General features: G+C 37.6%; 1 protein-coding gene across 2 annotated transcripts in view; it reads left to right on the top strand.

Moving 5' to 3' along the window:
* ST18 (ST18 C2H2C-type zinc finger transcription factor) overlaps window positions 1-20313 on the top strand; it is a 169403-nt gene that overhangs the window by 142255 nt on the left and 6835 nt on the right. For both annotated transcript variants that reach the window (XM_066563087.1, XM_066563079.1), the window contains 8 exons: window positions 1057-1302; window positions 6956-7071; window positions 10256-10318; window positions 11112-11180; window positions 16288-16350; window positions 16446-16526; window positions 17570-17791; window positions 19848-19936. In XM_066563087.1, coding sequence (XP_066419184.1) covers window positions 1057-1302; window positions 6956-7071; window positions 10256-10318; window positions 11112-11180; window positions 16288-16350; window positions 16446-16526; window positions 17570-17791; window positions 19848-19936 — 949 coding nt within the window. The remainder of the gene's footprint in view (window positions 1-1056; window positions 1303-6955; window positions 7072-10255; window positions 10319-11111; window positions 11181-16287; window positions 16351-16445; window positions 16527-17569; window positions 17792-19847; window positions 19937-20313) is intronic.

Raw genomic sequence — 20313 nt, 5'->3', positions numbered from 1 at the left:
CCCTCGGTGCCTTCAGCAAATGTTGGCAACAGCAAGAACTAGTCTTATATTCATCCCTATATAGAAAATATGTCAATATGCAGTGTAGCATATATAGCACAAAGGCAAATTTGTTGTTGCTTACATTAGTAAATTGCACTTTCATCAGCTTTTTACCATTGCAAGAAGAGGAGTTTGTCCTCTTTTTTCTGTGATCAAATGGCATAAGGCAGAACAGTGATGTTTCCTTCCTTTGTTCTTGTACAGCCAAGCAGCATTTGCCCCTTTTTGCGAGCAGGAGAGCTTCTCCCAGACTGGAAATAGAGGTTGGGTCTCTCCCCAGACTGCACACACACCTCTGAAATTCGAGGCTGCTCTTTGCTGTACTCCCCAGGAAGCAAAGGGTTTGTTAACTCAGGCAGAATTTCTCCATTAGGGAGAACCTCCCCAAAATCCTCCTGTACCTCCCAGTCTAGTGGTCTCAGTGCAGACCTGTGCCTTAGTGGCCTAGTCAAATTATGATAAAGGCAGTAGGTTATTTCAAGTGAGTAGAAAACCCCAGTGAAAATTTCTCCTACTGTGCTACTTTTAGATGTATTTCTTTCCCCCTCCTTCTCCCCCGCCATGATGCAGATGTTGTAATGTTTCCAGGGTGTGGGGGGAAGGGAGGATATGTAATAGTAATGCTGTTGATGACCTAAACAATGCATTAATGCTTTTAACTGTGAATTGGGGTCATAGTTCTCTGTAAGAGTGAAAAGATCAAGAAGATTTAAAGCTAAACTTTTTTTAAATAAAACTAGATTTAGGGTGTATAGGTTATGGTTTAGTGGCATCTTATTTAAATTCTACTTACTATATTTAAGCTGAGATGCAGGGATACCATTACTGAAGCTACTCTTAAGTCTGCCTAAGAGTTGGACATTAACTGACATAAATCGAAAAGCTGGGTTTAGATTCAGATAAATTTAAATAAAAGCATGCATTTATATTTATCCTTTAAAAGCACCACATGGTTATTTTACAGCCTTACCACGTCCATATCTAAACATGTCTCTATTTCCTGTTGCATGTCAGGGAGCTGAGATAGAAGTGGATGAAAATGGCACACTGGATTTGAGCATGAAAAAGAATCGAAGCCAAGACAAAGTTATGCCTCTCACTTCTTCCAGCACAGCACTTCCCACTCCCTCCTCTTCTCCTTTCAAAGCAAGTAGCATCCTGGTAAATGCAGCCTTCTACCAGGCACTTTGTGAACAGGAAGGCTGGGATACACCAATCAACTACAGCAAGACCCATGGCAGGAAAGAAGAAGAAAAAGAGGTATTTTTTCAATTTCTGAGTAATTTTTCCCTTGCATGAGAGACCATATGATAGTCTTTATGACCATCTTGTACAGTTTAAAGGGAATCAGTTTCCACAGGTAGAGGCTTGTGGGCATTGATCTGGTTTTAATGGTCTCTTGGATGGGATATAAAAAAAACTCCCGCTACTCACTTTGGAAAATCTTGCTTTCAGAGCCTACTTGCTAATGTCTGTAGGTCTCTAAGGTAAGGGAAACAAAGGTTACCATCATTAGAGTCTGCTTTTTAAATTTTGTTCCTAATGGCTCAGTCTTGTAACACAAACACCCAAATGGACTAGCAATCACCAGGGGAAAAAGGAAAAACAAAACAAAAATAACCCCAACAAATAAAATCCAACAAAGAGAGTTTTTTCATGCTGAAACAAAAGACAATTTTTACATACCAACTCTCTAGACTTCTAGACAACTTGCTATCTAAGCATTTAAACTCACACTTAAAACCTTGTCAGTAATATTCTTTCACTGAAAAACTTTTTATTTTATATCCTGCTATAAATTTCTGCCACTGAGTCTTATATCTCTAACTTGCTACTTATGTCATCAATCTTCTAGAGTGTCACTTCCAAATCAATAGTTGTCTTAATTTTGGTTTTGTTTCTGTTTTGCTCTTTCATGTCTGTTTATCCTATCTTGAAAACAAGGCAGCATAGTCTACTATGGCCTTTCTCTCTTATTCTTCTACTTATGGCAAATTTGATTTAATTTTTTTTTTTTCTCATGATCCTGATTTTCAGGATGTGGACTGCTTTCATTTCTCTTAAATCAGGAAGGGATCACCAGCACTTTAAAAGGCTGATTAGATAAAAGCCTATGTTGCAGCTTTCAGAAACAAACTAAAAGATGTCCTAGTTGGAAGGTTTTATACTACTTACTCCTTGTTTGGTTTTATATATCTAGTAATGGAATTTGATCATTATATTAATATGAAATTATCTTTTGTCCAAATATCAAATCTGATACTTCAAGAAAACATTGATGGGGTAAAGCTATTTACAACTGAGATTTGGGGATCAAGGCATTCAGTCCAAAAATGACCTGGAATTTAAAGATAATTCAGTTGCATGAGAAAAAAAATCTATCAGCACTGGGTAGAAGGTTGCAATGTGTCCACTGAAAAAGCTTGTATTTCTTGGAGGCTGGGCTGTCTTGACCCCTTTGCAGTCTCCTCTTTGGGGCTAGTGATGGTCTCTATCTCACCAATGACAGAACAATTCATGTCCCGGGGTTTTGAAGTGGATTTGACCTGAAGCAGGAGGCTGAGGGCTCAGGCCCTTCCCCATTCATGCTGCAGGATGAGCAAGCACATCCAGCTTTGGGAGGACTGACTTGCTGCTGGGATCAAGAGGTGTCACAGATTTGGCAGAGGACCTGTCATGTCACTCCTCCTCCCTGCTGCCATCACAGCTCAGCAGAAGAGCCAAGACAGGAGCACCTCCACATCCCCCACAATCCATGCCTGACTTTCACAAGGCTAGGATGGGTGTCTGGATGTTTCCCTGTCTCTTTCCAGCACAGGGAATTGGAGGCAACTAAACTGCCCAACAGGACATAATGGTCCAATGCAGTCAGGCACTGGTGCCCCTTGCACTTGCTGCTTTGACACTGTGCCTTTTGTCCCTAATTGAAGATCTGGCCCCAGATCTCTGCTGTGAGATTTTGGTGTCCCAGGGAGCCTTGATACATCCAGTGATGACAGGGCCAGAGGCTCTGTTTTCAAAATCAAAGACTAGCAGTTATCCTTATGCAAAGAAAATGACTGATTATATCTATTTCTAATTCATTGTTATCTGGTTCATATGCACAACAGTTGCTTAATTTTGGTGGTAATTTCCAGAAAATATTGTCTCTCTCTCTCTCAGCAAAATAGCCTGTCCAGATGCCCCCTTAAAAAAAAAAAATCTGAATTTGGAAAAAGCTCAAAATCTCTCCAAAAGGAAAGCACTGAGAAATAACTAGAGCTGTCAGTTAGTTCAACTGTCAGTTCTCCAAAGATTTCAGGGCTTAAAAATGTTAAAAGTGCCAGATGCTATTATCTGTTATTCATGTTACCATTATGTTCTGGTCTTTGCTGAAATCAATATAAACTTCCATCTGTACATTAATGGAGAATCATTGCTTGCTTTCTTTCAGTAGTGTGCATGCATGAATACACACATGCTCTTTGCAGGAAATAGTAGTGCTTGGACCAATTGGGATGGTTCTGATTTTTCTTTTAGTCTGAAATTCTTTAGATTTTAATAGCATTCAACTATAAATCCATTCAAATGGAAAAGGAAAAATTACACATACAGTTGGGTTTGACTAGCTGTGATGATCATCACCCAACATAACAGAAAGAGAGAAGTGCTAAAGGTGTTTTCCCAAAGGATTATCTCTCCTTCTAAAGATAAATAGCTGGAGAAGCACACAAGCCAAGACATGATGGTCTACTTTTAGTCTTAAGTGCAGTGGATCAAAAAGTATTTGTGATTTATTTCTGACCTTCTGTGTTTCAGACAGATGCAACCTCTTTTGGGCCACATGTAGTGACGTAAGGTTCTAGAAAGGCAGAGTTTCAGTATTCCTTTGCCTGCATTTCCTTTGCACTGTCCTGATTTTGCAGCTTTACACATATGAAGACTTTATGTTGCTTGAATAACACCAAATGTCCCTCAAGGAACTAAGAAAATTACTAAAGGTGACTAAAAAGTCACCCATTTAAATGTCTATATATCTCCCTTACTCCTGGGAAATATACTAGGGAAAAAACTGTATAAAATTGTTGTTGTTTCTGTATGTATGTGTGTGAATAGCTTTATTTAAAAAAAAAATTAGAAATCTTAATAGCTCAATTCAGGAAATTCACCATTAAAATTTTGAAAAAAACTAATTATTTAAAGATAGAAAATTAAAATACTGCAATTCTAAACCCTCTATATCAGTTATACTGGCGGCTGTAGGTGTACTCCTGTCAGTCTTCACCATGAACTCTTGTTTTTATTAAATAACTCTGTGAAATGAAGCTGTGAACTGCAATACTGTAGTGTTTTGTCAAGCCTTGGATATAAATAATTCTCCATCAGTCTGCTCTGTGCAGCAGGTATCAGACAGTGACACGATGAATAACTCACACACACACACTCACACACAAAGTTTCTGATCCATCATCAGCGAAAGATCAGAATATCTTTCATTTAAAACAAAGAAGACAAGTTACACAAATATAAGTTACACATATCAAAAGATTAACATAGCCTGCAGCACAAACAGTTATGGCAATTCTGGTGTGCTGCAGGTGCATCCTGAGGTACATGACCCAGATCAGGATCAGAGTGGAGTGCTAGAGGGTCCTTTTCAGCACCCCCTACTCCAGGCTGCCCTCAGAAGAAGTGGAAGAGGCTGATGTATGGCTGGTTTAGATACACAGGATCCAGGCAAGGCATGCTTTAAATTTTTAGAAACACACATCAGTTCAGTGATGCAGATGTAGCCTGGCAGAGTTACTTGTTAGACAGGAAACTGATAAACCACCCTTCTTTAACCTCCATTAAATTAAGTGGAAACCATTTTATCTGTGTTTTTTGAAGTTATTTTGACATCTGAACCCTTCTAGCTGGCAACAGGGTATTAGCATTTTTGGGTTGTTTCCTTGGGGAACTTTCAGTTTTACAGTAACTCGTACCAGTGATGATCCCTGCTTGCACTTATGTGTTTGTAAGAGAGGTAGGTCAGAACTTGTGGATAGAAGTAGTCAGGAATTCAAATACCCATGGCAAAATCACCCCTACACGCCTCTGCCAAAATTACCCCTATATGCCACTGGGAACAAGATTTAACTCAAGTTCGGAAAAATATCTTTGATGTTTCTTGGATCTTGAACAAAGCTGACATCCATTTTTCCACTTTTGCATTTTAGCATTTTAGTTTTCATGTTTGGAAGACTTTCAATCAATTATTATTTCTTCACTAACATCAAGACCTTCTGCAGTTGCTAATTTTCTCTGTTGCTTCTTATCTGAAGTTCTCCTTTAGAAATATAACTCCCCAAGCCTGAAATATATGAGGGTTTTTCTATTTATTTAAAATAATTACTCATTAATTACTGTGAGTGCTTAGTAGAGCTGAATATATGTATTTTTGCTTTGTATATTTGTATCAGATTAGATTATTCTCAAACAAATTAACCCTACAAATGTGGTTGAAAAAATCAGTAGTAATTGATACAGCAATATTATGGCATCATTTCTATATGTATGTGAAGTGTGAATTACAGTAGGCAGTAGGTAGCCAGCAGCAGAATGCAGAAGAAAGTCATATTGAGGATTCAGCCTCCAAACAGGCAAAGATGAGCTGCCAGAATTGAGGACCATATGGAAGCTTTATCAGAAGAAACACCCCTGCAGAGCTTACAAGACCCAGGAGGCAGAAACTCCATTTTCAGTCCAGATTCCACTCAGCTCTGCACTCTGTGTTAACAGCTCTGCAGACAAGCCTGCTCCTCTGTCCTGGCACATTTGTCAGCTGCACAAGCCCAGAGCATCCATGGCACCAGCACTGTGAGTTTAGCAGAGGCTGGGACCATTCCCTCTCAACCATGGGCAGCAGTTTCTGCTCCTACAGATGGTAATCTCTGGGAAACACCTGAGTATCGGAATGGAATTACAAAACCAACGTGAAGTCCAAGAAGGGATTCATAGACGTCTGATAATTGATGCTATAAACTTTGGAGAATTCTTGAATGATAAAATAGCTACTGAGCAACCCTCCAGAAAGAAAATACTTATCTTTCATAAAGACAATAATAATTGAAAGCATTAAGTCTCAAAACAGTAGAAACCAAGATATTTTGAAATTATAAAAGAAGATTTTTCAGAAAACAAAAATTCCATTTCCTACGAGGATTCCAAGTTTCCAAAATGCCTTCTCAATGGAGCGAATGCTCATGATTCATACCATCCACTAAACAGCATGGTAGCAGTGATGATTTAGATCTACAAATAGTAGAAATCAAGAACTACCCTTAGCAGCCTGCAATTAAGAAAGCTTCAAAGTTGTTTTGTTCTTTATGGTTTTTATTTTAACAAGAATCTGCTCTTTCAATAAAATAACAGGACATTCCATTCCACAAACCTAAAAAGCTTTGCATTAACATTTGCATATGTAAATAACACTTTTTAAAATTTAGTACTGCAATTTTGTAATTTATGGCGCAATGGCTACACCAACCGTGTTCAAAAGTCAGCAATGTACTTACACAGCAAATAAAAAGAACATAACTGCCAAAGCCTAGTTTGGCTCTACCAACAACCACTTCTCTGTGTACATTTCTTTGGCCTTTATCACCATCTTATTAAACAAACACAAATTTCTCCTATATAGTCACCTTAAACTAGCATCTGCTTTCAGAAATATTTACACAACAGTCTTAAATGTCTGCCTGTAAGAACCTGAAACTATGATATACTAAAATTTCTTCATTTCTGTCCATAATTTCATAATTTCTTTTTAATTTTTTTTTTTTTACTTTTACAAGAGGATTTCTTCTTGCCATGGCAAATTAAATTGTTTCTTGAATGTGTGGGAAGACTTGAAGAGAGAAACCTTTTGTTGCATTCTCATTTCATATTTCAGAAAGATCCAGTGAGCTCTCCAGAAAACATGGAGGAAAAGAAGTACCCAGGAGATGTTTCCATACCCAGTCCTAAACCCAAGCTCCACTCAAGAGATCTCAAAAAGGAACTCATCACGTGAGTCACAAAAAATGCTGTATTTTCCTTTGCCCTGGTAAAGACTGGCTATGCTCCTGTTCTGACTTCTGTTTTGAAGCAGATTTGCAGGAGCTGAGCAGGGAGACTTGTACAATTCCCTGCCAGTAGTTAGTTCCACATTGTGGGTATGCAGACATGAGGTTTGGAGCTGCGACAAGTCAGAGTGTGCCTGGGGGTTTGGACAGATTAATGACTAAATTTATACTGGGTGCCACTCCTTATTCCTCAGATAGATAGGTAACAAGTGGGCACTTGCACTTAACTCCTTCTACAAAACACACAGTTTCATAACATGCTACAGATTGCCTCTGCTAATGCTTATATAATTAAATAAGCTTTAATTGAACAATTGTCATTATAGACCCATTGCTTAGAACTTGTGTAGAAGCAGTTAGGATTTCTCAGACAGAAAACATGCAGAGTTCATAAAAAGAAAAAATACAATACAGAATGGGGTTTTCCAACCTGTAGGAAACAGGTTTATGTCCTCCACCTGCTTCCTTCCAAGCAGAATTAGTTATTCAGTCCCACTGAAAATCCAGTGGCTGTAGAAACTCACACCCTGCGACTATAGGCTAATACTCTCTTTTTCCAGTTACTGAACTGCACTTGCTCTGTGTTAAGTTCCAAAACTTTACTATCTAGAACAGCAAATAAATTCTATTAAATCTCTCTGCATACAACAGCTTGCTTCAGTTTAGAATTTTTCACTAAAATTGTCCCAAGCAGCTCATACCACAAGTCACTCTTTAAAAATCACATCTAGGCTCTTCATAAAATCCCTTTGGGTTCACATCAATATCATTTTGATACTAACACAGAGTTTTCACTGTAATAGTCAACAAGGACTCAGCAATCATTTATGGCATTTTTATTTTTGTCCCAAAGCAGAGCAGGTCTCTATGAACAAGTGTGGTTGTGATGATAGCCCGTAACTGCAGGCTCACTCATGAATGAACAAGTCACATCACGCCAACTTGTGTCCTGCTCTCCGGGCTGGGTGGCACTGAAGCTGTTACAGCTGCCTCTGTCCCTAGAATTTACATTTCCCTGGGGCAAGCTGCTGTGAAGAGCCATTCTTTCCCCCCATGTCATGCAGTCTGCATGTTGTCTACTCACCACATTATATCTGCAGTCATAGTTCATGACCTAAATTGCTACAGGTCAGGTTGTCTTGCCTCTTCTTCTAAAACAAATGCATACAAAAATCACTGAGAGTTTATTTGCTGAAGGCTAATGGATTTTCTTTTGTAGTATTTATTCCTTTGTCATACTGACCTGTTTTGAGATACCTGTAATATACTTTTCTAGTCTCCTAAATAATAACATCAAAGTATTTACTAGAGCAATGATGAGCTTACAGTGGTTCAAAAAGTATCTAAAAACAGGTATATAAAATGCAATTGTGGCAAAAATTAAATAAAGAGTAGTTTTAATTTATCAGAGTAATCCATAGGCAATATAGAGATCAGACTGCATTCCTGTGATCCCACTGAGCTCAGATATTTTACTGAAAAATTCAGTACAGCTGGCTCCATCATGAGGAAGCTTTTAAAATGACATAAGCACTTGCAGAGAAAAATTTTGAATGTGGTTAGCACAGTTGGAGGAAACTACTGTATGAATCCCACCGTCTAGTATGTGCTTTCTATTTTTCCATGTAAATTCTGTTGGCCATAACAGCATGGCTCAGGTTGAAATGGGCTGTGAAAATGAGGCTGATGTCTTCCTAAGGCTTTTTTACAGATTTGAAAAACTTCCTAGCATTCTGCCAGCTCAGAGAAAATAGCCAGGTGAGCATCTCAGGCACCCCTTTTTTCATTAGCATGGAGCACTACCTAACAGTTTTTGTGCAGCATCTGCTTGCCCTTTTTATCCATATTCCCAGTGAAAGAATAACAGTTCTTTGTAAGGCAACTCTCCAGGGTTGGTAAGAGTGTTTCAAAGTACTGTACAAAGGTATATTTAATTCACCCTCCCAGCCATGCACAAGTTGCATTTCTTGGTAGCTTTCCTCTTTTACAGAGGACTGCATCCCAGCTTGACTTCAGTGTTACAGCTGAAGAAGGGCTGAGGAAAAAGAGAAGCTATAACATCTTCTCCAGCATGCCTCCATCTCTTGATTTAAATGAGTATATCTGTTCTGTTAAACGTGCACCTGGTTCCAGCCAGGACAGGGTTAAATTTCGCAGTAGCCAGGAGGTGGGGTGGCTGAGGGTTATTCTATAACCTCACCCAGGGAGAAGGTTTTCCTCCCAGTCATGTAAACTTGGCAAAGGCAGGGGTTGGGTAACACCAGTTCTGTTCTGAGCAATCATTTGCCTATCTTGTGCACTTTCTTATGGATATTTTTGCTGTTACCATTCATTTTGTTATCTCATTGCTGTTTCCAGTGATTTGTTCTTATTTTGAGATGTGGCTTTCACCTTTTGTGCCTCCAATTCTACTCCCCAACCTGCCGCAGGGGAAGGAGGAAGGGAGGGGGAGCAAGCAGCCTATGGTTTAGAGAGTCTTGGTGGGAACATTAATTTAAAGAGTACAATTCCCAAACCACAACAACCTTTGTATCACTTCTCAGTTCATCTGAGCAACAGCTTGAGAAAGTTTTGTTCTCTTTCGGAATTTCAGATGTGTAATATTGAAGTGCTTTCTCTTCTGCAAGCAATCCTAACATCTTTCTCACTTGTATCAGTAAATAAATATTGGATATGTTTCTAAAGAAGGTGCCTTATTTTAGTCAGAAGTGAAAGAAATTATTTTAAATATTACTGTTCTCTGGCCTCCAGTATGTTATACTTGAGGTCAGATCAGAAACTTCAGCTCCAGGATTTATGAACTGCTGTGAAAATTTTATGCCAATAATGAAAGAATCTTTTAAGAACCCACTTTATAAGCAAAATACCTATGCAAAGGTAACTCTATGCAGATAAAATAAGGGTTTGAATTATTTGCACCATGGAAATAGGAAAAATTCTTTCCCTCTGTGTGTCAAGCAATAATTAAAAACTAGAATGAAGTTTTTCTAGATTACTGCAGTGTCGTGACAGTGTGTAATGATGAACGTGATTGCCTTAAGGATCATTACATAATTCACTGCAGAGTATGGTGAGCTGTGTGGTGCATTTTATATACTCTAATTTCTCATTCCTTCTTCTCTGCACAGCTGTCCAACCCCAGGATGTGATGGTAGCGGTCATGTAACAGGAAACTATGCCTCACACCGCAGGTAAGAAACAACAGGAAGCCTGAAACAGGAAATAGAGCTACTTCTAGCTCTTGTCATCTTTGAACCCCTTTGTCCTAACCATGGATAAGTATTCAAAAACAATTTGCAGAAAATAATCCACAGAGAAACCCAGCTGTTTTCCCTGATTTTTTTATATTTGTGAAGGTGTGGACTTAATACACTGAGGCAGTTAAGCAGCATATGCTTATTACTGTAGCTGCATTTCTCAGCTGAGACCTGCAGAAAAGTCATTTAGTGAAGTTTGCATTTCCCCGAGCGTACAAGCAGTCTCTATACAGATGCTGTTGCATCTGATTATAAATGAGGTTTCTGCATACCTCTTTAAGAATGCTTTTGAAATTCATCATCTGCTATTATAACCTGAGGATACTAAACATTTTTTTCAAAATAACCTACTGCCAACCTAGGTGTTGAAACAACAATTTCCTGCATTTCCATTGGGAGCAGAATGGAAATGTTTTTTGCCTTCTACCAACCACGTGGACCAGATCCTCTAGCTATCCTTCATATAGGAAACATAAAGGATGGATTCTGTGTACCACTGTCCCCTCATAGCAAAGCTTCACAGGGGCTAGAAACCTTTGTCCCAAACTACATACTTTTTTAGTTATTTAAGAACCACAGCCTTATGTTTGTCCTTCTTCACCAAGAATAAATATTTGAGAGTATAACTTTAACTAATATAAATCATATATTGTCTGGATGTTGGTGTTTTAGATAAAAATAAATGCTTTGGTTTAGTAAAATATTTCACATCAGGTTTTCTTTTCAGTGTTTCTGGGTGCCCATTAGCTGACAAGACATTAAAATCCCTTATGGCTGCTAACTCTCAGGAGCTCAAGTAAGTATTGACAATAGCACAAATGTTACTGTTCTTTATCTTTGACAAACATGTTCCCTGTGTTATTGAAGTTGTAAATTTGAATTTCTCAGAGCACCTTACAATTCACACTTTTTTCTGAAAAGTGTAGTGAATTGGTTTGAAAGCTTTTGAGTGAAATAAAGTTTACTTTTCTCTATTTGTCTTTCTTTTTTCTTGTACTCCTTCATTTTCATTAATTAATCAGGGCCTGGGGGGACAAAAATTGTGAACACTAGGAAAGATGCAGTTTTCTCAGTATTTCTGAATCAGAAAGGAATAGAAAATATCTAATATGTAAGAGGTATCTGGCAAGTGATCCAGATAGAATTAATTGGAATTATTTAGTAAGAAATAAATCTAGTTAGAATAAATCTAAAAAATGAGACCAGAATACCTGCAAATCCTTTTTTATTTGTCACTACCCTATTCTATGAGTTTAATGCCACTGAAGCAGGCATCAAGTCATATGATTTTATGCTGGCATAATTCTCACCATGAAATGTCACTTACAAAAGGACTGTGCAGGCTTTGCTATATAGACAGATGTATAGGGACATATGAATATTTCAAAAATCTGTAGTCAAGAGAGGCACTGGCAACCAGTCATCTAGTTATTGAATTGGCTTTGTCAATAAGGATGTGGGGAAAAGGGAAGGATAATTAGAGGTCTTTCATAGCTTTCCCTCTGCAACTTGTAAATTGGATCCCATAATAGATGGCTTGGAAAAATTCATGAATGCATGTAAAAAGGGGAGAACTCTGTGACTGTCCTTTCTGTCCTTTAGGTTCATCCCTAGTCCAGATAGAAGAAAATAAAGTCTGATCATGGCACCATTTTCCTTTTCTAATAGTATTAATAGCAGAAGTGGCTACATTTAGGCTCAGAGCATTGTTTGCCTTCCCCAGATCCAATGTTAGTGGTCTTATTCCCCAGCCTTACAACTTCAGTTATAATTGAAATGCTGAACTGATGGTATGAAGTTGAATGTACAGGAGATGCAGCAAAATAGCAAAGAAAGACCATTTACATAGGCAGCTGTCCAAAGCAGTTCACAAAGCCAGTAGGTAAACTGGCACACTGGCACAATGCTGCATTTTTTGACATTTCTGATCCCAAAAGGTATAAAATTTCGGTTTAGTTTGTTTTAAAAAGAGCAGAATGGTTAGCAAGGAACTGGCTTGCAAAAATGCTGACAAATTTGAAGTCATTTGCTGAGTCATATATATTTGTCCCTGCTTTTATTGGCTTTCTGCCATACAAAGACACTCACACAAATATTTTGAATAGTTGCTCCTCATGCATCACCCCCCCGCCCCATTCATGTGTGAATAAGTAAATTTGCATACCAATATGGTTATTTTTCCACTAAAGCTTCTAGAGTTTTGGTCATGCCATAAGGAAAGAGGAGCAACAGCATATGACTTAAATGACAAACTGCACACTGTACGCCATGTATAATAAGTGAGTTGTGAAAGACAAAGTCAAAGTTCATGGACATTTCACAGACAGAAATATGTTGCATAACGCAGTTAGCATTTAATTTCAATTAACTAGAAAAAGAGCAAAAATCAAAATCTGTTCACAGACAATTTGCAAAAGAAAAAAAGGCTAAATAAAATTATTTTTCACAAGTGTACCACCTCAATTTAGGTTCTTACAAACCTAGTTCAGGTGATATTTTGAACAAAACTTTGCTTCTGTCTAAATTAAATCTTTTTCCAAAATGCTACAATCATACTTGTTCTGGTATAGTGATAGCAATAGTTAATTGTAGCATTGCTATGTGAGCAGAGGGCATAAATGCTCATAGAATCAGGCCAGGAAAGTACCCTCATGTAGTTAGGCATGAATATGAAAAAGCTGTGTATTTTTTCCAAATGTTATTCATGTTTAATTTGCCAGAATCAAGATAAGATTTTGGCTTTAATTATGAAACTCTATGCCAGCAAAGATACAAGGCTTCCATGTGATCCACAGTTTGGAAATAAGGAAGATCTGCTCAGAAAGTGGGCCTGTGACTCAGATTCAAGAAAATTTCTATATGAGGATTCTTGCCGCTCAGAACAATCTGAGGTGGTCAATTTAAAACATAAGTTTGATGATGACTCAGATTTTAAAGCTAAAAGGGATAATTAGGGCTGATATCCTATTTAATCAAAGAGCTTGCTTATCAAGCCTTAAATAATTTTAAATGTGTGCTTTAGAGAGGTATTTACTTACAATTCAGAAACTTTTAGGAATAGGTGGTCAGTCCTACCCTTATACTCATTTTTTGCAGTGGTTAAATGTCATTTTTTAGGAGAGATTTGAGCAGTTTTCCTACATGGGTTCCACATAAAACATTGATACTGATTTATACTGAGGTTTAATGCCTTCCATAGGCAGTATAACAATTTCAGAAAGTGGTTTTCTCAGCTGACCTCTATGGGTTTGCCTTGACTACAGTTCATATCTAACACATCTGGTCAAAAACATTTCAGCTTTTGAGGGAGAAAATGTACCAGAAGTGCTCCTAAACCTGCAGCTCAGCATTTAAATTTTACTTGTAGTTGTAGTTCATCTTCCTAAAGATAAAGCAATCCTCTTGGAGAAAGGGACAAAATAGGAGGTATTCAATGCCCATTTGCAAGAATTTATATGTGAAATCACAGAGATTTATTTTTGAATAACAACTTTGGAAGAATTGTGAAAGAACTTGTAACCTACAGCCACCTGAGGGTTGACATCTCTTAATTTGATGTCCTGAGACCTCTGGCCCTTCAATGTAAATCTTATTTTCTTGGCTCTGCACAGGAATTGATTATAGAGGATGACTCCCTAAGCTGGGGCACCAGTCCAAACATCACTTAAAAGCTGATGAAATTCCCCAGCATTACTGATTGAAAGGCAATAGGTTTTTGGTGTATTTTGTGTTCTGGAATTTCACAATCCATACAAAGATATAACCAATATTTAGAAAACCCAATCCAGTTGTCAAGATTAGGAGTCTTGCTAATGAAGCTTTTTACTTATTTGTCAGTAGCCTACCTGAAATATCCTTTTACAGTTTCATTAGTCCTGACAATATCTCAGCCTGAAATCTTCAGTGACCTCAGAATAGCTTGGACTCCAATCCAGTTGGAAATCTGTCTGCTGTCAGAAGTGGTAACTACAGATGGGGTGATATAAAATTTAGTTCAGTGTCCTTTATAAGTATATTCACAACTCCCAGACTTTCAGATCTGAATGTCTCACACAAAGAGCTTTTCTTGAATTAAAGTCCACCTCCAGTCTATGCAGGGAGCCCTTCCATCTGTGATCATCTGATAAAACAAGTAGCCAAAATTAATTTCCTTAGTTTTTGGCAGGTGTTCTGGATTTACTTGTGAGCATTCACACTCTCCAGACATCTGCCCTTTCTGCCTGCTCCACATGACATTGTGCCCAGTCCTTGTCCCACACTTAAACAGGTCAACATTTAGTACTACACAGTCAAGCATGTCCTGGCACTCTGCAAACCCCCACCTTTACCTTTGCTGTCAGTGTGAGGCAATTCATTCCACCAAAAATACAGTTCACTAAGTGTCATCATGAAATGTTTTGATATTATCTTAAAAAAAATTCATCCCTTTCTTCATTTGAAATAATGCTGAATTTTGCTTGAATAAATGTATAAATTTGCTCATGTCCAAAAGAAGTCAGATTTTTGACAAATTAATTGTTCACAGAAAACTAGTTTTAAATATTCTGTGAAGAGATGCACCTGCACACTCAGATGTGCTATTATCATTATATTTGTAGGTGTTTTCCATGGCAGCCTACCAATGACAAGATGAAATCACGAATCTCTTTAACTCAGGAAAGATTCAGTAACCACTGAAACCCTTAAGAGCATATTGAACCCTGCAACTTTCCTTAATGGTTCAGTACAACATTATTTGGCACAGCTCCTTATGTAATTCTGATACTCTGTAAAAATAATAGCATTTCAAAGTCCCTTAGGGTTGCTTAGTATAAGAACTTTGTGTTGTATAATACAGAAACATAGAAAAGGCTGGCATAACTTCTAAGGCAAATGTTTTTTGGTGCTGCTTTGTTTGCTGAGGTATGTTAATCTTCTCTGAAAAAACCTCAAGCCAAACCACCCCACAAATATACAACAGCCTTAAATTAAAAAAAAAAAAACAAAAAAACCAAAAGCAGGAAAAAGAAAAATTAAAGAAAAAATAAAATCTCTGTACTTCTGAGATAGAAGGTGTTACCAGCGAGGTCCTGCTCCAAACCCCACAGAAGTCAGTGGAAAGACCTACTGACCCAAGCTGGCTTTTGGGGCATAGCAAGCAAGAAGCCCACCCTGCCAGAGTGCTGGCAAAAGCACAGTAACCAGCAGGCTTTTTTTTTTTTATTGTATGGATGTTTCAATATTAAAAATTCATACTTGAAAAGGCTTGTTTGTCTTTCATACACAGAGCAACCCCTTAACTATGAGAAATAAGCATAATCCAATTGCTCAGCTGAACACCCAACTGAATCTCAAGCAAGAAAGAGATGGTGCTGTGGTATGCTTACAGGGCTAGAATACACAAATTATTAAATTCAAATTCTGGCTACCGTCTACCGATGCCCAAAAGTAAAACTGCTTCTCTGCTTTCATATCCCTTTCTGTAAATACTGGCAAAGTGCTTATTTATATCTCTACCTGAAAACATCATACCAAATAATAAACAAACACATAAAAGCAAATTTACAGATAGATCTATATCAAACTGCTTTTTTCTTCTCTTTGTAATGTTGATTCTGTACAAGGAAAAATGTTTGATGCAAACATTGATATAAACTAAGTAAATCAACGCATCATATACAATATATTTCATATTCCATATTAAGACTTTGCTATTTGGAAAAAAAAAAAACAACCAAGAAACCCTCCCCCAAAAAAGGGAGTCTCCTTATTTAAGGGAAAAAACAAACCAGCGAGAGGTAGGTTTAGTTATTCAGCAAAAGCTCTGCTGTTCTTTCTTCCACTCTAGACAAAATATAGATTATACACATTATTTACTCTGTATCTTTGTGACCATATTTTGTAATTCCTGTATTATTCCATAGGTGCCCAACACCTGGCTGTGACGGCTCTGGCCACGTGACAGGGAACTATGCATCCCACAGAAGGTAACAACCATCCCATCACTTGGGGCTGCAGTGCTCAGGGCTCTCGGCTGGCAGCAGCAGAAAGAGGTGGCTCTTATTCTGTGTGCTTCTTTCAGCTTGTCTGGCTGCCCTCGTGCCAGGAAAGGAGGTATCAAAGTCACTCCTACCAAGGAAGAAAAAGAAGACCCTGAACTTAAGTGAGTACAGAAGCAGGGGTCCACCACCAGTGGAGGGGGGGAAACGGCCTGTGAGAGTCCAGGACTTGAGGAATCACAGGGAGATGCCCCAGTTAATCTCAACCCTGTGAGAACAGTGCCCAGAGCTGGAACCAAACCAAGCGTTTCTGCTTCTTGTGGAGTTGGTGGAGTCCATCACCTAGGAGACTGAACAGTGAGGAAGGATTGCTGTATCTGCTTCTATTGCTCCAATTATTTTAAAGAGTGCTATGCCAATGGGTTGAAAAATTTGGCAAAATGAAAGAAAATTATTACTGACTGAGGTGAAACATGTCAGCTAATTAAATCAGAGTGACACCTTAAAAATATGTTCCAGAGAACTTAAATATCTGTAAGTCTCACATCTTTTCTATATCTATGAATGAAAATTTCACTTACAGTGAAAGCTGGAAACTCCGTAGAGATTCACTACATTCCTGGCTTGAATGCACATTCCATTAAAATTTGTAAATGATAACTGCCAGAATCTAAAAGTGAAGACTTAGTTGTATGGAGAGTTGTTTTAATACTTGCTAATGATATATGTGAAACTGCATAACATTGACAGAGCAGCACAAAAAATTCCCTCTCCTTTCTTTGCAAGTATTTGCATGGATTTCCATGCACGTTTGCCAGTTACAGGAACCGACTCTCTTCTTCATACCAAAGACCAAGATAGAAATGAGACAATGTTGACTTTCCATACACTTGAAGAAGTGTGATTTATTGCCCGTGATAGAATTTCAATTTTCTTTTTCTGTAAAATACTATCTAAACGAATGTCTTATTTTCTTAGTCTCTACAGCTGTACTTTAAATTGCCTTATTTTAGTATCTGCTGAACTCCCCATAACCCAGCTTGACAAGAGTTGGATGCTCTGGTACAGTGTGCCAACAGGGACCAAGTCTTACTCCATTAAAGCAAAGTCGCAAAGGCAGCCAGAATGATTTTCTTGGGATTTTTTGAGAATTTTTTTGCCTGCTCTCTGCTGTGAAAATGAGGGTTCTTTTGCTGTGTTTCCGTAGATGCCCATTGATAGGCTGTGATGGCCAAGGTCACATATCAGGTAAATACACTTCCCATCGCACTGCTTCTGGCTGTCCTTTGGCTGCCAAGAGACAGAAGGAGAGTCCTGTCAATGGGTCTTCGCTATCCTGGAAACTGAACAAACAGGAGCTGCCACACTGTCCTTTGCCAGGCTGCAACGGGCTGGGTCATGTTAATAATGTTTTTGTCACCCACAGAAGGTATAACTTTGTGTTTTCTCTTTTCATTTTTCCTTAACATTCCACTCTGAATTGGCAACATGTGAGTTTAGAGTCAGAATAAATTGTGCTAAAGTCTTTTGAGTAATAACATTGCAGTGTATCACATTTGTATCACATTAAAGTGATACAAAACAGAATTACTTTGAGAGACTTAAACTTTTATGTCTTTTTCTATGTTCCCATTGAAGCATGACTTTCCAAGGTGTTCAGATTAGTACAGTGTCTATGCATTTTAAAATGAAGTAGAATTCTTTCCTAGGGAAATATGGAGTTGTATCTGCATATCTTCCAAAGAAAAGAGAAATATCATTGAAATGTCACCAGAAAAGCTTTAGCCAAGAGTCATTCATTTCATCTTTCTACCAGTGGAAAAGTTATACTCATAAACTTTGTATTTAAGCAACTAAAGTTACACAAAAGAAAAAACAAGAAGCATGCATCTCTTATATGGATTAAAAAAGTTCTAACAATCTTAGAAAGAAAATTATCCTTGCAGAGAAGAAGTCACACATATAACGAAAAACAAACACCATCTATCACTGTGAAAAATAATAATCTGACTATATTGAATCAAAAATAATCAAGGACTCTGACTGGCAAGTTTGGTTTTCTGTCTTTAATGGTAAATAAGTCTACATTCTCTGTCTCCTTTGCTTTCTTCCTAACACTTTGAGCCAACTTCTCTGAAACAAGAAATGCCCATGGTCATTTGAATAAATTCAGTCAGAGTCCAGTGTTATCCTAATTTTATTTCCTACAACCCATCTAAAAGTCTTTTCATTAGGACACTACTGTAAATTGTGGCCAATTAAGCAAGTAGCAAAAACTGTATTTTATCTGGTAGCAATTTATAGTACAGATGATTCCTGTCCTACATGAGACTGGGTCACTCTCAAGATCACATTAGTTAAAAAGATGTAGCAAATATAACTCTGTCTGATATCCTTTCCTAGGATGTTAGAAACCTAACAAGTAACTCATGGCTTTTAAACAATCTCCCAGTTAGCTATCTGCTCTGGGCAGAGATAAGAAGCAGAAATTTAGAAATTAAGAACTAGCATCTTTCTGTATGGCTTTTAGCCAAGCTAATGAAAGCTTAGGTTTTGCTGCTTTGTTGTTTTTTGGGGTTTTTTTCAATGTGGAAATGCCATGTCTGCTAGGATTCTCTTTTTTAAAAAAATTTTACACACACATACACACACACACACACACACACACACACACACACACACACACACATCAACCATTTTCCTGTGGAACAAAATTTTCCCTCTCTCCTTACTCAGATACACCTAAAACCAAATCTTTCTGCCAGTTCTTCAGCATATGGGTATTTCTTCTTTGTTATTTATAAAGGTAGTATTAAGACAGTGCAATTCCTCTTAGCCCTTTAGTGGGCTATAAAAATTGCCTCAGATAATTACCAGCTGATGAAATTGTAAGCTTTGAAATAGCAAAATGTAATTTAATGTGAACAGTGGTTAAAAAGCAAACTGACTATCTAATGGAACCATTCAAAAAAGCTATTACAGCCTATAGGGTATATCCAGAGTTATTATTGTATTGATCATTACTATGTATCAACAAAGTGATACAATAATTGGGCACTGTGGACATCATCCCATTAACTAATTTTTTTTAGGATAGTAAACTTGCCATTTTAAATACCACACTCTCCTCTCCTTTGGAGCACAATCCCTTGATAAAAACAGCTTATAAGTGTTTGAATTTAACGAGTTCTGTAAATGCATCTTCATATAGCTTAACAGGAGCTGCTACTGCAATTTTGTTTATTTTGAAATATGCTTAAGAGTTGTTTACTCATAGATTGAGATTTCTGTGCCAATTTTCAAGCTGGAATATACAGCTAAATGACTCTTTATGAGTTATGTCATTCCCTGAAGCCATGCTATAATGGAGATACTGATGTGACCTTAGGTACAGAGGTCTGTCTAAGTGCATGATAATATTGCCTGAAAGGATTGTTGCCATTTTCAAGTGGGTGCTAATGTTTTTTTTTTCCTATCTGTTTCAGCCTGTCTGGTTGTCCTCTGAATGCACAAACCATAAAAAAGGGCAAAATTTCGGAAGAATTAATGACTATCAAGCTTAAAGCAAGTGGCGGTAAGGAGATCTGTAAAAATTGATGACATTTATTTAGATAGAAGGGCCCTGACTCCCATTTATACTTGTGCCCCTTTATGCCATTCTGGCATTAATTCTCAGTACTTTGTCTCTAGCAATAAAAAATGGTGATTAACAAAAAATATTTGCATGAGAGATTATAAAATTATTCTTGTTTACCTCTTGATAACTGAACATTGAGGATATGCTCTTGTACCAGAGCATTATTTTTGTTTTTTGTATCCTTTCAATATTGTTTTAATTAATAAACAATTAGTTACAGATCAGGAGGACTTAGCTATCTGAGTAAGGTACGAAGGGAGAAATATTGTGGGCAGAAATTGACTCATCTCTCAAACTTCATTCCTACATGGTTT

The sequence above is a fragment of the Molothrus aeneus genome, chromosome 1 (assembly GCF_037042795.1).
Source record: "Molothrus aeneus isolate 106 chromosome 1, BPBGC_Maene_1.0, whole genome shotgun sequence".
NCBI lineage: Eukaryota > Metazoa > Chordata > Aves > Passeriformes > Icteridae > Molothrus > Molothrus aeneus.
Note: the sequence above shows the minus strand (reverse complement) of the source record. Positions and strands in the feature narration are given on the sequence as shown.